This window comes from Gossypium hirsutum, chromosome A04 (genome assembly GCF_007990345.1).
Source record: "Gossypium hirsutum isolate 1008001.06 chromosome A04, Gossypium_hirsutum_v2.1, whole genome shotgun sequence".
NCBI classification, from domain to species: Eukaryota; Viridiplantae; Streptophyta; class Magnoliopsida; order Malvales; family Malvaceae; genus Gossypium; species Gossypium hirsutum.
Window position 1 is genome coordinate 10,356,284 of NC_053427.1, and position 17,328 is coordinate 10,373,611.

A 17,328-nucleotide genomic window follows, 5' to 3' on the forward strand; every position below is an offset into this window, starting at 1 on the left:
GGATGCAAGGCTTTAGGTGTGTGGAGATTGAGAGCGACAGTGCTGCTGCTGTCCCTATCATATTGGATGAGTCTGCTGCTAAGCAGAGTATATCGCTAGTACGCACAATTCGAGTTCTTTAGGATAGGCAATGGAAGATACGTCACATTGTCCGGAAAGCCAATGCGTTTGGCCTAAGCAGGCTGCTGAGCCCACCGGCTGCACTGAGCATTCTTTGGAAGGACGGTACAGGAACAGTTGGGGATAGGCTGCATGAGTGTTAACTTTCTGTAGTTTTCCCCTTCATTATTCTAACCAAAAATATAACCATTCGACCCTTTATTTCTCATTAAATCACCTTAATATTTATTCCAATTCCTTTTATTCTCAATGTTTAGTTCTTCATACAATGTCCTTTAGTTCTTCATACAAATGTCCCTGCTTTCAAATTTTGAACTTTATACTGCAAAAAAGAAAATTCCACAAGCAATATTGGTATTCCCCTAATTTCTTAACATTACCATTCTCACTACACAAGTCACAACAAAATCAACAATATTGAAAATAGACACTAAAACTCATTCTAGTTTCCATAATCTTTTATCACTGTACAATGGTTATGTAAAAACTGATTCAAATTTACAAGTGATGATCTTTACACAATTTGTGAAACATTTCACAACAAGATTGATTTATTAGAATGTATGATGAGATCCATAAATAAGTTGGTAATGAATATATCTGCAGAAAAGCCCTAACCAACCATTTTCGTAAGAAGTTGTGTTGCCTTTGAGGTATAGCTGTTTCAAAGGAACCCCCGAATCATTACAGTATAACAGCAACTATTAGGCGGACAGTCATTATCTCCCATGCTCCCAAACAACCTGTATGCTTCATCTGGCAATTCCTCTTTATACAGTCCATTAATCGTTACACCATATTTGTAAACATTCGGTTTTAAACCATTGTCTGAGAGTTGATGAAATAATTCCTTGGCAACTTCAATATGCCCAGCTTTGCACAAGCCATCAGTTAGGATAGTATATGGGCCAATATCAAGTTCCAACCCACTGTTTTGCATTGCTTGAAAAAATTTCAATGCCTCTTTGAGATTACCTGTTTTAAATAAGCCATCCAACAAAATCAAACAGGTCACTGGATTTGGAACTTGTCCAGAAGCAAGCATCTTTCTAAACAGTTCACATGCTTTTGAAACCTTCCCTAATTGAAACATACTTTGCATGAGATTGTTGTATGTGACAATATTCGGGATTGGTCCCTTTTGAGATATTTCATGAAAGAGTTCCATTGCTTCATCTAACCTTTTACCTTTGCAATATCCATTGATCATGGTGCTGTAAGTAACTATATTAGGTGCACAACCCTTCTCAATCATCAACTGTAAAACTCTTCTAGCTTTATCCATTTCATTCTGCAAGCAATGACCATTAACTAATGCATCATAGGTAACAACATTAGGCTCAATGCCCTGCTTTCTCATCATGTCAAGGGTCTCTACAGCTTTAGAAATCATTCCTTCCTTGCAAAGTGCATCAATCAATATAGTATATGTGACAATATTAAGTGAAATATTGTTATCCACCATTTCATTCAAAAGCCTTGTTGCCTCCTCCTGTTTAAGCAACTGTAAGTAATGATATTTGGTCTCATTCCTTTAACCTTCATTTCAGATAAGAAATCAAGAGCCTCCTTTAATAACCCATTCTTACAAAGACAGTCAAGGATGGTACTATATGCTACAACATTGGGTTCAAAACTTCTGCCTTCCATCAGCCTTAGAAACCTAACAGCTCTATCAATATTGCCGCTCTTACACAACCCCTTAAGTATTGTACTGTAAACAATCAAATCAGGTTGATATCCTCTTTCAGTCATTTCATCGAAGATACTAACGGCCTCAGAAATCTTACTTTGATTACAAAGCCCATTAATCAAAGTTGAAAAAGTTACAGCACTAGGTTCAACACCTAACTTCAGCATTTTCCCCAAAACAGAAAACCCAAAATCAATCCGTCCTAATTGACAAAAGCAATTAATCAAGATGTTGAAAGAATAAAAATTATAGGAAACGCCCAATAAATCGATCAGTCTATACATAGAAACAACAACGGCATAATGTTTCATCCTAACAATGGCTCCTAATAATTTATTAAATTCCACAATTGAAGGTTTTGGGTACTTGACTATCACCTTATTGAACAAAATCAAAGCATCATCAACATTATCGAAGCGGGCATCTTTTTTTTCCCTTCCCTATAACAGGCATGGTTTTCTTACTTAAGGCTTTGATGTGGGAAGGAATGGAGTTTCAAGAAGAAGAAAAATAGTGGAAATTAGAAAGATGGTTTCCACCATTGACAACTGAAAGAAGAATAAAAGAAGAAGGAAGCTTACCCATATCTTGAAACTAAGCAAAATGGAAAAACAAGAGGTGAGCTTGAAAATGAAACCACAAATGGCGCCGGCACTAACCCAAGAACTGTAAACTTTGGCTTGAGAAGTGATGTTTAGGGAAAGGGTTGGGAGCGTAATTTGGGTTAATTGGCCATTAAATCCCTCCATGTTTTAGCTTTCCAGCAAAAAGATTTCCGCTTTTTAAATTTACAATTATAATCCTCTTTATTTATAAAGAAGCATTAAATACCAATAGGTCCTCTTACTATACAATACTCTTTTAAAATGGTCCTTTTTATTTTGATTAATATATAAAAGTAACCTTTCTTTCTTTCTATTTTTTTATGCAATCTTTCTTTTAATGTGAATAATATTTAATAAAAAATTAAACTCTATTTTTAATTTAGTATTACTATATACTTATAAATCTTCCTTTTAAATTTAGTAAAATTACTATACACATAATAGTTTGGTCAAGCATCTCATTATCTTCTTTTTAGATCAACAATCATATCATCTTTCTCTGACACTTTCATTTTGAGTTTCTCATTTTCTTCCTTCAAAATGTGCACCTCTTCCCTCAAATCATCATTCATTTAATATACAATTTCCAACTTCTTGGTCATTTGGAAGTAGGAGTTTTCGAGGGTGTCAATATCACAATCTGATTCATTAGGATTTTAATCCGTCGTCTAAACACCTATCTTAACAGATGTCTGGACAATCATAGTAAATGCTACACAATTACTTGAATCCTTATTAGAGTTAGAAACCTCACTTTCATCATCATCATCGATCTCGATAACATCTAATGACTTTTGTTTCTTACTGGTACATTCTGATCGAATATGATCATTCCCTTTGCATTCAAAATATCATATAACCTTTTTCTTTGTCTGAGAATTCTCCCTCTTCATACGAGTCTTCATTATCCCATTAGAATATGATTTTGTTCCCTTCTTAGAAGATCTTTCCATGCTCTTTGTAAGCAAAGCTAATTTCTTCTTGATTTCATCAATAGTTTCCTCAGTTTGCTTTCCTATTTGAACAAGAAGTTGAACATTGAAGACAATGTTCCTTTTAGGTCTCAATTTTTATTGTCTTCCTTCTTTCAAGATTTAGTTCAACAACCTATCATTTCATCCAATTTGAGGATGATGATATTTTTGGTTTCTTCTATTGTTGTTACATTGGTTAGGAAGTTTGAGAATCAAATTGATAAAATTTGTAAATGTAAAGGGTTAAATTTATTGAATTTTTTAAAATTAAGATCAAATTGATAGAATATGCAAGTATTGAGGACTAAATATGTTATTATACCAGTTAGAAAAATGTTAGGTCATTATTTCGGTTATCAATTTAACGATGAGTGACTAAAACAAGAACAAATACAAACGTTAGTGCCTAAGGGTAGGTTTGGATAGTTGTGTGTTTACCTGCGATTAATATAAAAATAACGGTGACAATGAGATTAGATACTATAGCGAAACTATAAGGTGAGATAAAAAGTAAGCTAAACGCACTACACTGTACCCCACCACCCATATAAACCCACCCTAAATTGAAAATTTTTGAAGTTTAGTGACCACAACAAAAACACGAGCATAATTGAGTTACCATTGTATAATTTACCATAATAATAATATCCTTGTCACGCTCAGTTGATATGAATCTATAGAGGCCAATAAAGACTGATTACTTATATGATCGGAATCGATTCAAACAAAGAGAGAGAGAGAGATGATCAATTTGCTTCTGCATTAACAACATAGAAACTAGTTTACACTAAATCAAGTTCTCTGCAATAATGAAGTTTCTTAACCACTAGCTTTAAACAAATGATCAGTTCCCTTCCAAAATCCATATCTACTCGACGCAATGCTTCATTCTAGTCAGCCACATGCAGGTGATATCGAACCTTCTGTACGTTACAGCAGTCGGCGACCAAAAAAACCAGTGCTAAATTGCAATTCTCATCTGAGTAGACCTCTAAGGTACAAAGTACTGCTAATACATATATGATTCAGTTACAGACTGGCGTAAGTAAAATACGGTTGATGCATACGCAAGATGAATACATTGTTCGGTTTAGTTCAGAACCGGAATGAATCACTGGATCCATATTTGCTCCTCATGTTGTAATGATCGAACTTTGAGTTATCGTAATCTACTGGCTTTGTCTCAACAGGTTTTTGATCTGCCCCACCTGTTCCGTAAACCACCTCGGCTGTTTTATCTCGTTGGCGATGTCTTGTTCTTTCTTTCTGGGTCTTAGACCTAGTGTAAGGTGGAACCTCGCCAGGCCCATAGAACTCGGCATATTCTTGTCTTTTGGAGGAACGGTGCTTGCTAGACAAAGAAGGATCCCTAAAACTGCTTGACTTTATCTTCGGAGGCTTCATTTCCGAATACTTATCAGCTGTATTAGTCGTATGCGTCTGCCGGGTTTCAGAAATGGGTGCTGGAGTGGCCTGCCTTTGAACTAACGGAGGGGGGACTTCATCTTCAGGCATTATAAGAGAATCCTTCATTGGTGTAAGACCTTTCTTTGAGCTATTTGGTTGAAAACGAGAGGGGACAAAGTAGAGGAATATGCTTCCCATTGCTTCAAGTGCAAGCTTAGAAAGATCTGCGACAAGTTGGCCAAAAGATGGCCACCCAGGTACTTCTTTCGTGCTATCGACAATAGGAGTCAACTTCTCCTTGCTTGGTTGTTCTTTGAATTCTCTATCGGAAGGTTGCTGCAGCAACAGTTTATGCATCAGATGTATACAGCAAAAACACATGAAAACAATGTCAAACGCCATGAAAGCAAAAATTATTTGGCCGAAACTATTTGCTTGCAAAAAAGATGAAAAAGAGAACCAATGATGCTGATAGGATTGTCGAGATTGCTACAACTGTTAGCCTTCAAACATTTTATGTTACATGGTTGAAACGAAAAAGGAAGAACTGTACCATTCTTGGGAAGAAAGAAGGTCCGAATCCTTGCTGAAGTAAGCATGTGGCATAGCCGGCCAAGATAGCACCAAGAACCATTAGGATATCTGCTAAAAGGCCAGTGCCTACAATCAGCAAGTAATTTGACTTAACAAGACTACAGACGCACTACCATTATGTTAAAATTTAATGAGATAGCATATCGTTTAAAAGGTTTTCTTATCATCCTGAAAACCTGTGATTCTAAAATAATAAAGCGAGACTTAACATCACGAAAACTGATGTGATCACCACAAGGCTAATGATGAAAAAAGTCCGAATTGACATTGTGAGTAACACAATTGTCAACAGCCTACATTTTGGGCGACCATGTTCCTAAAGTTTCCCTTTTTGACAATTTTTAAGTTTCGCTAGAAACCATCCAGGAAGTTTGATTCTTTCATTCTCAGAGGTAGGCTTATTATCCGGTCATCCCTTTTGCCCGAGAAATATAACAAATATCTAACAAGTGGTAAACTAATTTCTCAAATATTTAAGCTTAACTAATCTGACACTTCTTTCCTTGTCATTATACCAATATTCCATTTCGAAAACCATTGCAAAAGAAAATAAATAGGAGTACAACCTGTGGGAGAAACTGAACTATACTGATAATCACAATCGTCTTGGTTAAGTGAGATTTGTCGAAGAGCAGCATTTCCTCTATCAATAACTAACAGCGAACAGGTCGGTTGAACATATATCACATCAAAATCATTCGAGAACTTTGCATCCTCGCTAGGCCCATCCCTATATCCTGCAACATTTGATTTGCCTCCAGCAATCGTTGTGACACCTGCAAATAGTCCCGAGTCAACTTTTTTTTTTTTCCTTAGAAATTAATCTACAAAGGGTCCTCTCATCTTTGATGAAGCCTATTATATTTTCCCCTTATCATAAATTGACAATCAAGGCTTTCAATCAACAATGCTTAATGAGAAATTTTAGAGTAACAAATTTTATGAAGACAATTCAACCTAATATATCCGTGTATACCTGCATCTCCTATCTTTCGAATGGCAAGATTCATGGTATCAGCAACATATACATTCCCTTTATCATCCATGGTTACACCTTTGGGATGATTGAAACGAGCATCACTTGGCTTTCCATCCACATGCCCCGTGTAACCTTGAAATGACCCGGCAACCAATCTTCCACGGCTATCTGCAATAACCAGTAATCCCAAAACAAGAAAAAGCACCATATGTCACCAAATTAATAAAAACGAAAACGGTCAACAAATCCATAGCGTAAAATGTTTTCCATAACAGCTTAAGCAAACTAGAGTGAGTCATTCCAAAAGATTAAACACATACATTGAGACAATGGTGGAGTAATCTTAACAATGTTACTATTAACTTCATCAACAGCAAATAATTCTCCATCCTCTGAGACCCGAATTTTGTAAGGAACAACTCCTATCTCATTGCCTTCAACTACAGTCTCAACTAAGTACCCATTCTCAAATTGAAGAACATTGCCATCTGTAAAAACAAAAACCCATTCAAAATTGAAAAAGAAAACTACAAATTACAGAAGCAAAACATAAGATGAGAATTATAGTTTTTACCTGATTGGGGTGCTTTAGTGGTAGACCTGGTCCATTTAAGTAAAGAAGACAAGTGCTTCACCAATGGTCCTAAGTAAATCATATCACATTTAATTAAAAAAGAACCTATTATTCAAACCCCCAAAAAAGGGTCTACTATCAAAAACCAAAAGGAAAACCCATTTTGAGCAAAGTATAGATCAAAAGCATATCACTAAAAGCTAACAGCTCTTAAACCAACAAGAACAACAAGAAAAGCAAAGCAAAGAAAAGAAAGGTAGCATTCAAACTGAAAGCAGAAACATTCAAATCTAAATTTGAAAAATACCCATTACCCAAAACAATGAATAGAATCTAAGATCATAAAGAAAAGGGTACCAGCAGGGGCAGCATGAGCTTGGAAATGCAGGGTGGAAGGAAGTAAAACAAGTAGCAGTGTGAAAAGGAGATAGGATTCCCTCATTTTTTTTTCTCTAACAAAGCTTAGCAAACAGCCAACAAATTTTATTTTTCTACTAACAGAGAGAAAGTGAGAAAAAAGGGGAAAAAAAGGAGAGATTTGGGTGTGTAAAGAATGATATATAAAGTAAAATGGCAAAGTAAAAAAAAAAAAAAAACTATTTTTTCTTGTACTCTTTTCAGTTTGCACTTTGCAGTGTTTATTTATATATTCTTGACTGTCTCAAGTTGGAGCTGTTTTTGGAATGAGATAAGAATTCTGTGCTTTTTGGATTTTAATATTAAACAGATTCTGTCACAGAATTGTAACATAATATCATATTTGTAAGTTTGTTTCTGATTCTATGTATTAATTAAATTTAATATTTTTAAAAAAATTAATACTTTTAACAAATAATACTATATAAAATATGTATTATTTAAGTATTATATTTTAATACAGTGAATATATTATAGTACTTGCTCCAAAATTCAATATTTTCAAAAATACAAGAAAATCTTGATTTATTATATATATATATATATATATGAGGTTGAATATCTATTTTACTTAATAAAATTGGATTCTCTATCGGTGTTGACGGAAGGTGGTAAGGTGGATTTTCGATGTTTTTAGGTAAGGACATAATTTTTAAAATTGAGGCAAGACTAGAGAGTCTAATCCTATTATGGGAGAAGGGATATCATCACTTGGAAGTAGAACGTGATAATGGTATGTTAATAGAGATGATTTTAGTTAGTAGAGCTGCTGGTAGCAATATGATGGAATTAATAAGTGGCTTAATCATGATAAATTATCTTAATTTTTTGAGAAATTAATGTAATCTTTAATTGCCACTTTATATTGTTTTATCTACCAAAAAAGAATTGAAATCTCAATTATATTTTGATATTAATTTTGAATTATAAAATTAATTACTGATTTGTCTAACATTAAGATAATATTATTTAAATTTTGACAATTGCATTTATTATATTTTATTCTTTTATTTTGGAAAACTCTTTTAATGTGATATTCCATAAATATTTTATGATTATTTTTTATAATTTTATTTGATTATTTTTTAAAATATAAATTAAATATTATTTTTTAAAATTACACAGTCATACACTATACTTAATGTTATGTGGAAATACTAATATAGGTATTATAATAGATTAATTCTTTTAAGAAATTAATTACGAAAAAAATGATTTCCTTAATAAAATCACATGGTTTAAAAATAAAAATAAAGGGTTAAGTTGGCAGGCAATTAATAAAAGGAGATTGGGATGAAAAGCTTCAATCCATACCAATTAAAGTTTTGGACAATTTTCAACTCCATTTTATTCCTACTTTTTTCTCTTTTTCAAAGTTTGATTCCAACTTTTATTATTTATTTGAATATTTATATAAATTCACAAATCTGATCAAATCAGTTCCGCCAAAGTTGAAGGTTTTTCATTTTTTTTAAATAGCTATAAATTAATGCATAAATATTATGTTTGGAAAGTAAATTTTTTTAAACAAAGGACAAATTGATAATAGATACAACGTTGGAGTAATTTAAAAACAAATAAGAGATGTATAAATTTGGTCAAATTGTTGAAATTTGCATTCTAGTCCCACCATCACCAAATCAACCTGACTATAAATACCAATCCATCAAGAAAAAAATTGCCAAATGCCTTGAGAGACCCACTATATCAGTGATGCATGAAAGGCTAAGTCTCAGATAACATATTATTCCTGTCATCATCTCAAATATAACTCCATCACTATGATTTATCGTGAAAAAGTCATTTGAGAACGGTTGCTAATAGATTTTACAACACCTTTATATTAACAAATCTCATATATATACACCAAAATATAAAAATTGAAATCTGCTTTCAAAAAGAATAGAGTGGACAAAACAAAAACTAAGAAACTATAGGCTGACATTAAAAATAAAATAAAACTACGAAATCAAATTTTTGGAGAAACCGCAACCAGAAACTAGCCTGAAGGTTGGTGCCACCACGGATGAAATAAATATTTAGTTTGAAAAAGTTAGCGTCGATGAAAAGAAGAGAATAAGTTAAGATTTTTTTACTTTTATGCACCCGTGTTATTTTTTGGTTCAATGTGGTACTTATGTTTGAAAAAAATTATACATTTTAATACTTGAAGATAACAGTATTAAATTTTTTAATGTTTAATTTGAGTTTTAGAGTTGATTTTATGAAAATTCATAGTTAACTAATATAGCAAATCGAAATTCAGTGGTGTCAGAAATTCGGGTTCAGGATCTTATTTTCATAAATTGAGTCCATAAATATTATTAAATATTTATGGAATTCTTGTATTAGTGAATTGAATTTTGGATAGGCAATTTTTTCAAATTAAAATTTAATTAAGATATAGAGACTAAATTGTAAAAATAGTAAAAGTTCAATTGCTATAAAAATTTTAATTAAAAAATAATCTAGGGCATAAAGTGGAAATTTTACCACTTTAGGAATGTTGGTGGGCTGTGACTTAGCGGTGTATACGAATTATGTTATAAAATTTAATTAATTTATAATATATATAATAAAAATAAAACAAATTATATTAGTGGAGAGAAAGAGAAAAGGATTTCTCTACATTATATGCAGTCAAATTCTCCGTTGTTGAGGAGAAGAAAGTTTTGGTTATAGGGTTTTAAAGTTTGAAACCTCGAAAAGGAAGAGAAAATATAAATTATCATCGAATAGTTTAGAGTTTATGGTTTGTATTTTTATAATTCGAATCACTCCAATTTCATGATAAGATCATGAGGAGAGTTGGAAATCATAAATCGAGCTGAATCAATTTTATTTGACTAGTTATCTATGATAATGACTAAATTGAATAGATTTGAAATAGTATATTTTTTTAGTTGCAAAATTGAATTTGTGTTATAGATGAATTATGATGATATGCATACAAATTGATAAATTAGTTAAGGAACTAAATTGAGAAATTAGCTTACAAATGAATTTGAGCAATTGTTGCCCTATTAATTGTTTAGGTAGAGTCGGATATAATTGGCATGCCATAGGATAGGAAGTGAAACCGGAACAGTGGTTTTGAGACCATAAATTCGAGGTCGTAAAATTTATTTTATATTATTTTTTGGTGTACAGCATGATAGTATATTGGTATAAAAATTTCGTTAAGAAATTTTACTATTTGTATGCTCAGTTTGTGAAAAAGGACTAAATTGTGTAAAGTGTGAAAGTTGGGTTCTATTAGCAAAAGGTGTTAAATAGCTACAGAACTTTAAAGTGGAGGTCCTTATTTGGTAATTAAACCACTAATTGAGATAGTGGATATGCATGGCTTGGTAATTGTGTAATTTTTAAAGTTAGGTAATGGTAAAATGGTAAAAAGGTTTTTAATGATAAAATAAATAAAACAAAATTACCAACCCATTTGCTTCATCTTCTCCACCGAAATTTTCAGCAAAATAAGGGTTTTTCAAGCTTAAAATTTTAGCCACTTAATTCCCTTGCATGTAAGTAATTCTCTATCTCGTTTTTGTTGATTTTTATGTTTTGGGGATTGTTCTAGCTTAAGCTACCTAAATAGGGGACTAATTTGCAATATGATTGAAAGTCTAGGGTTTTTCCATGAGATATTTTTAATTGTTCTTGAAGTTTAATGGAAGAAAATGAATCTTGGTTGTTAAATAAACAACTTTTGTTAAGTGAGTTTTGTTTAAATTGTCAATTAGGGGCTAAATTGATAAAAGTGAAAATTATGTGTTAAATATGTGAAATTGGGAATTATATGGGCTGCTATGAGCACCTATAAAATTTGGCTAGGCTTGGGAGTAGAGAAAATTGCATGAATTTCATTTTACGAGCCTAGGAACTAAATTGTAAAAAGGTTAAAAGTATAAGGTAAAATTGTAATTTTGCCATAACATGAAATTGGATTGAATTGAATTGAATAAATATTAAATTAGTTAAATTTGATGATATAGATCAAGAAAAGCCATGTTCGGATTTAGATCGGGGGAAAGATAAAGTAGTGGATTGATCGATTAATTTTCTCCGTATAATTCGAGGTAAGTTCGTATGTTTAATAAGCATTAAATTATATGTGTTTAAATGCTCAATTGATATAATTATGATGATACGACACCATGAAAATTCTCGACAAAGTATCAGCAATGTATGGATCCCGATTAAACCTTAGGAATAGATAGGATACAAATGACATGTCATTAGGGGTTATTGTGTTTTGGATGTTGGTCTCGTACGTCCTATCGGTGGCTGAGTTTTCGAAATGCATTGCGGTTATCTTATAGCTTGTGTGATCAGCACTGTGTAGCTACATGTAACACTCCTTACCCGAGACTGTTGCCAGAATCGAGCGCGAGGCATTACTAAACTTAATCTATCACTTAAATAGTTTTAAATTGTTTATTTAAGCTTTTCGGAATGTGCTGCCATTCTGCGTCGTAGTCGCCTAAAAATTCATATCTTGAGTTCCGAAACTCAAAATTAAGATCCGTAAATTTTTCCTGAAACTAGACTCATATATCTATCTACTAATTTTTTTCATAGATTTTTGACTTGGCCAATTAGTACAGTTTATTAGTTAAAGTTTCCCTTGTTTCAAAACTCGAATGCACTAACCTCTTCTTACTACAAACCATGTTTCTTCCTGTAAAAAATTCATATCACTAAGCCATTTGTTTCTCCTAAAACTAGACTCAAAAACGATTATAACCATATAAATTACACCTTCTAATTAGTTTTGTAAAATTTATGGTGAATTTCCAAAGTTGAAATAGGGGATCCAGAAATCGCTCTGACCCTGTTTCACTAAAACTCAGATATATAATAAAATATAATACCTTTACCTGTTTTTCTTATTCCATAAGAAAATAGACATAATAATATTTAATTTCATATATTATTCATCTTCAAACTATGTTTCTACAATTTTTAGTGATTTTTCAAAGTTACGTCATTTCTGTTACTTGAATCTGTTTTTAGGTTACTTTCACATTTTTCATAATTTTCATGTGATAATCACCATTCAATCATACATATTAATAAACATGCATATCATCAGCCATTTTTATTCGCTAATCACTAGCAAGTATTTACACATCATTCATTGTTCATATTATACCAAAAGTAGCTAAGTTTCTATACATGCCATACACAAAACAAAACGTCTAATTATACCGAGTTATTTCTTTGATAGTGTGATCGGCCTCTGACGTTTCCTTCGATCCCCGAGTGGCTAGATAAGTACTATAAGAAGAAGAAAATAAAGAGATTAAGCACTAGGCTTAGTAAGCTTACAAGCAAATAAATCACAACATTCAACATAATGGATAATTATGCATAATATCATCTAACATCATAAATTTCTTTACTTCTCAATTTCTATATTCTTCTTTATTCCCTTACCTTCTTTCTTACCTGACCTTTCCTTTTTCATAAATATAATCTACTTTTCCTTTGCTGTTAATTCACTGTAATTTAACTCGTATCCTGACCCGTTGAACCACTCGGAATACTAAGGATACTAGGGTCGTTCCTGTCTATCAATATCCTGCCAATGCCATGTCTTTGACATGGACTTACATGAATTATTCCTGTCTCCAATGCCATATATAATATGGACTTACATGGCTCAATCCTGTCTCCAAAGCCATATTTCTAATGTGGACTTACATGGCTCATTTCTGTTCTGTCCTGTCAACCCTAATATCCTAACATTCCTAGGGTTCAACCGGGGCTTTCTAACACTTTTCCTCTGTCACTTCACCTTAAATTCGACTTTAAATATTTTCATAACATAAATATATAAATGCTGGAAATTGACAATAATAATGTAAAATAAAAGAATATTGCATTTATTTACTGTAAACTTACCTCGATACAAAATGTGACTAAACTTTACAATTTAGTCCTTTACTTTTTATTTTCCCCGATCTACTCCCAAATTTCGCTCTTCTTGATCTATAATAGTAAATTTAGCTTATTTAATATCAAAATTTATCAAAACAACCCTTTACTCAAACTTTTGAAAAATTACATTTTTGCCCCTAAACTTTCACATATTTGCACTTTTGCCCCAAGGCTCGTAAATTAAACTTCATCCTATTTTCTTATGTTTTATGATATGCTGATTATTTTTTCCTTCTATGACAACATCAAATTCACACACTAACATGTACTTATGACTATTAGGTATTTTTACCGATTAAGCCTTTTTACTCGTTTTCGCTTAAAACCAAGTAGCACAAGTTGTCTAACATAATTTAAAACCTCATATTCCATCATAAAACATCAAAATACACAAATTTCACCTATGGGTATTTTTCCAAATTTGATTCCTAACTTAAATTATTGCTAGCATAAGCTTTATCGAGCTACCGGGACTTCAAAAACGTAAAGATCATTAAAAACGGGGCTTGGAATCACTTACTATGAAGCTTGAAAGTTGAAGAAACCCCAGCTATGGAGAGAGGTAAGGTTCGGCTGGTAACTTGAAGAAGATGATACAATTTTATCATCTTTTTACCTTTTTATTAATGTTAATAACCAAATGACCAAAATACCCCTCCTTACTAAACTTTCAAAAATTCATGTCTTAATTTTGTCCATGAACTTAAAATTGGTAAAATTACCATTTAAGATCTCCTAATTAATATTCCAAAATAATTTCATACTAAAAACTTCTAAAATGCAAGTTTTGCAAATTATACGATTTAGTCCCTAACCTCAACTTAAGTACTTTATGCATAGAATTTTATCACGAAATTTTCGCACAATCATGTAATCATACCATGAACCTCAAAATAATAATAAAATAAATTTTTTTCTACCCTAGATTTGTGGTTTCGCAACCACTGTTCCGTTTAGGCCCTATTTCAGAATGTTACATTTCTCCCCCCTTTAGGGATTTTCGTCCCGAAAATCTTACCTGTGAAGAGATATGGGTACTGTTTTCGCATAGCCTCTTCGGGTTCCCATGTAGCCTCGTCTACCCCATGTCTATTCCATAGTACTTTCACAAGTACAATACTTTTGTTCCTTAATTGCTTTACCTCTCGAGCTAGAATCTTTACAGGTTTTTCACTGTAAGTCATGTCTGGCTGAATCTCAACCTCTGTCTGAGAAATCACATTTGACGGATCTGAACGATAACGACGTAGCATAGACACATGAAATACATTATGAATCTTCTCTAACTCAATCGGCAAAGCTAACCGATATGCTAATGGTCCGACTCTCTCAATCACTTCAAACGGTCCAATAAAACGTGGACTTAGTTTGCCTTTCTTGCTAAATCTGAGAACCTTCTTCCACGGGGATACTTTCAAAAAAACTTTGTCACCAACTTGATATTCGATCTCTTTTCTTTTTAAATCTGCATACGACTTCTGCCTGTCTGAAGCTGCTTTTAAACAATTTCTGATAACTTTCACTTTTTCTTTTGTTTCTTTAACTAGATCAACCCCGTAAATCTGGCTTTCTTTAAGCTCTGTCCAATATAAAGGTGTGTGGCATTTACGTCCATACAAAGCTTCATAAGGTGCCATTTTCAAACTTGACTGATAACTATTATTGTAGGTAAACTCTACCAATGGTAAGTATTTTTCCCAACTACCTTGAAATTCTAATACACAACATCTAAGCATATCTTCAAGTACCTGAATAACTCTCTCTGACTGACCATCGGTCTGAGGGTGAAAAGCCGTACTAAAACTCAACTTCGTACCTAAAGCCTCTTGTAACTTCTTCCAGAAACGTGAAGTAAATCTTGGATCTCTGTCTGAAATGATTGATAATGGCACTCCATGTAGTCTAACTATCTCTGAAATGTATAACTCGGCCAACTTGTCAAGTGAATAATCCATACGGATTGGGATAAAATGAGCCGACTTAGTTAGCTTATCAATCACAACCCATACTGCATCTTTCTTTTTCAGTGTTAACGGCAATCCTGTCACAAAATCCATAGTAACTCTGTCCCATTTCCATTCCGGAACTAGCACAGGTTGCAATAATCCTGAGGGTACCTGATGTTCGGCCTTTACCTGTTGACAAATCAAGCATCTAGAAACAAACTCTGAAATATCTCTTTTCATTCCTACCCACCAATACAATTTCTTCAAATCATTATACATTTTGAACTGCCTAGATGAATAGATAAAGAACTGCTATGTGCTTCCTGTAAAATCTTCCGAATAAGCTCATCATTCTTTGGTACACAAATTCTGTCTCTAAACATCAAACAACCATCAGAACCAATCCAGAAATCTGATTCTATGCTTGACTCACATTGAACTCTTTTAGCTTGTAACTCATTATCATCTTCTGAGCTTCACAAATATCTTCAAGAAATACCGGGTTAGCTCTAAATTCAGCTAAAATAGAACCATCATCTGACATGGCTAAATTGGTATTCAAAGCTCGCAATGTAAATAAAAGTTTCCTGCTTAAAGCGTCAGCAACTACATTTTCCTTACCTGGGTGATAATCAATCACTAACTCATAATCTTTAAGCAATTCCAATCATATTCTTTGCCTCAAATTCAAATCTTTTTGAGTCATAAAGTATTTCAAGCTTTTATGATCGGTAAATATCCGGCACCTTTCACCATACAAATAATGTCTCCAAATCTTCAATGCAAATACAATAGCAGCTAGCTCTAAATCATGTGTCAGATAATTTTTCTCATGTGGCTTCAATTGTCTAGAGCATAAGCAATTACCTTTCCTTCCTGCATGAGTACACAACCGAGCCCATTCAAGGATGCATCACTGTAAATCACAAATTCTTTACCCGGTTCCGGCTGTACTAAGATAGGAGCTTCCGTCAACAATGCCTTTAACTTGTCAAAACTTTGTTGGCACTTCTCAGTCCATTCAAACTTAACATCCTTCCGTAGTAGTCTCGTCAACGGGGTAGCTATCATGGAAATCCCTCCACAAATCGTCTATAATATCCGACAAGACCAAGAAAACTTCTAACTTCTGATACATTTCTAGGAGGCTTCCAATCAACAATGGCTGAAATCTTACTCGTATCAACCTTAATACCTTCACCTGAGACAATATGTCCAAGAAAACCAACTTCTCGTAACCAGAACTCACTTTTGCTGAACTTGGCATACAACTGATTATCTCTCAGAATTTGTAAAACTGTTCTCAAATGCTCTGCATGCTCAGTCTCATCATGAGAATAAATCAAAATATCATCAATGAACACAACTACAAACTTATCTAAGTATGGTCTAAAAATTCGGTTCATTAAGCCCATGAAAATGGCAGGAGCATTAGTCAAGCCAAATGGCATCACAAGGAACTCATAATGACCATACCTAGTCCGGAAAGCAGTCTTCAGGACATCTGACTCTTTAACTCGCAACTGATTGTATCCGGATCTCAAATCTATCTTGGAAAACACAGTAGCTCCCTTCAATTGATCAAACAAATCATCAATTCTAAGCAATGGCTACTTGTTCTTTACTGTTACCTTGTTAAGTTGCCGATAATCTATGCACAATCTTATCGATCCGTCTTTTTTTTTCACAAATAGCACTGGTACACCCCATGGTGAACTACTGGGTCTTACAAAGGCTTTATCTGTTAATTCCTGCAACTGAGCTTTCAATTCTTTCAATTCCAATAGAGCCATTCTATAAGGAGCAATAGAAATGGGTGTGGTACCTAGAATCAACTCAATACCAAACTCAACTTCTCTAACAGGAGGCAAACCTGGTAGTTCTTCCGGAAACACATCGGGAAACTCACATACCATAGACACTGATTCAATTTTCAATTCTGAATCTTTAGTGTTCAACACAAAAGCAAGATAAGCTTCATACCCTTTTCTCAAGTATTTCTGAGCAGACATAACAGAAATTATGGGAAATGAACTATCTGACTCTTCTGAATTAACCCGAAGAATTCCACCATTTTCA

At 33.2% G+C, this 17,328-nt stretch overlaps 2 protein-coding genes across 6 annotated transcripts; both read right to left on the reverse strand.

Moving 5' to 3' along the window:
- Window positions 1-457: 457 nt before the first annotated feature.
- Window positions 458-2,579, reverse strand: LOC107948793 (pentatricopeptide repeat-containing protein At1g62930, chloroplastic). Of its 4 annotated transcripts, XM_041110916.1 has the most exons (3): window positions 2,395-2,579; window positions 1,309-1,411; window positions 458-1,095 (listed from the first exon to the last, which is right to left on the reverse strand). In XM_041110916.1, the coding sequence occupies exons 1-3, from the start codon at window positions 2,560-2,562 to the stop codon at window positions 785-787; spliced, it is 582 nt and encodes a 193-aa protein (XP_040966850.1). In that variant the 5' UTR covers window positions 2,563-2,579; the 3' UTR covers window positions 458-784. The 4 variants fall into 4 exon arrangements, with proteins under 4 accessions (XP_040966850.1, XP_040966848.1, XP_016738929.1 ...); XM_041110914.1 differs by having other exon boundaries at window positions 458-1,411; XM_016883440.2 differs by having other exon boundaries at window positions 458-2,015.
- A 1,556-nt stretch (window positions 2,580-4,135) lies between these two features.
- On the reverse strand, window positions 4,136-7,631 carry LOC107948795 (uncharacterized). Of its 2 annotated transcripts, none has more exons than XM_016883442.2 (7): window positions 7,304-7,631; window positions 6,947-7,015; window positions 6,693-6,860; window positions 6,370-6,540; window positions 5,960-6,169; window positions 5,353-5,459; window positions 4,136-5,135 (listed from the first exon to the last, which is right to left on the reverse strand). In XM_016883442.2, exons 1-7 carry the CDS (start codon window positions 7,386-7,388, stop codon window positions 4,488-4,490), a joined length of 1,458 nt encoding a protein of 485 aa, XP_016738931.1. In that variant the 5' UTR covers window positions 7,389-7,631; the 3' UTR covers window positions 4,136-4,487. The 2 variants fall into 2 exon arrangements, with proteins under 2 accessions (XP_016738931.1, XP_016738932.1); XM_016883443.2 differs by having other exon boundaries at window positions 5,353-5,441; window positions 7,304-7,593.
- Between the last annotated feature and the right edge of the window lie 9,697 nt (window positions 7,632-17,328).

Coding starts and splice junctions, on each gene's coding strand:
- LOC107948793 (XM_016883440.2), bottom strand. CDS start 1,585: ATGGTGGATAACAATATTTCACTTAATATTGTCACATATACTATATTG.
- LOC107948795 (XM_016883442.2), bottom strand. CDS start 7,388: ATGAGGGAATCCTATCTCCTTTTCACACTGCTACTTGTTTTACTTCCT. Junction 6,170..6,369: donor TCGAAAGATAGGAGATGCAG/GTATACACGGAT, acceptor GACTATTTGCAG/GTGTCACAACGATTGCTGGA. Junction 5,460..5,959: donor TAGTTCAGTTTCTCCCACAG/GTTGTACTCCTA, acceptor TGCTGATTGTAG/GCACTGGCCTTTTAGCAGAT.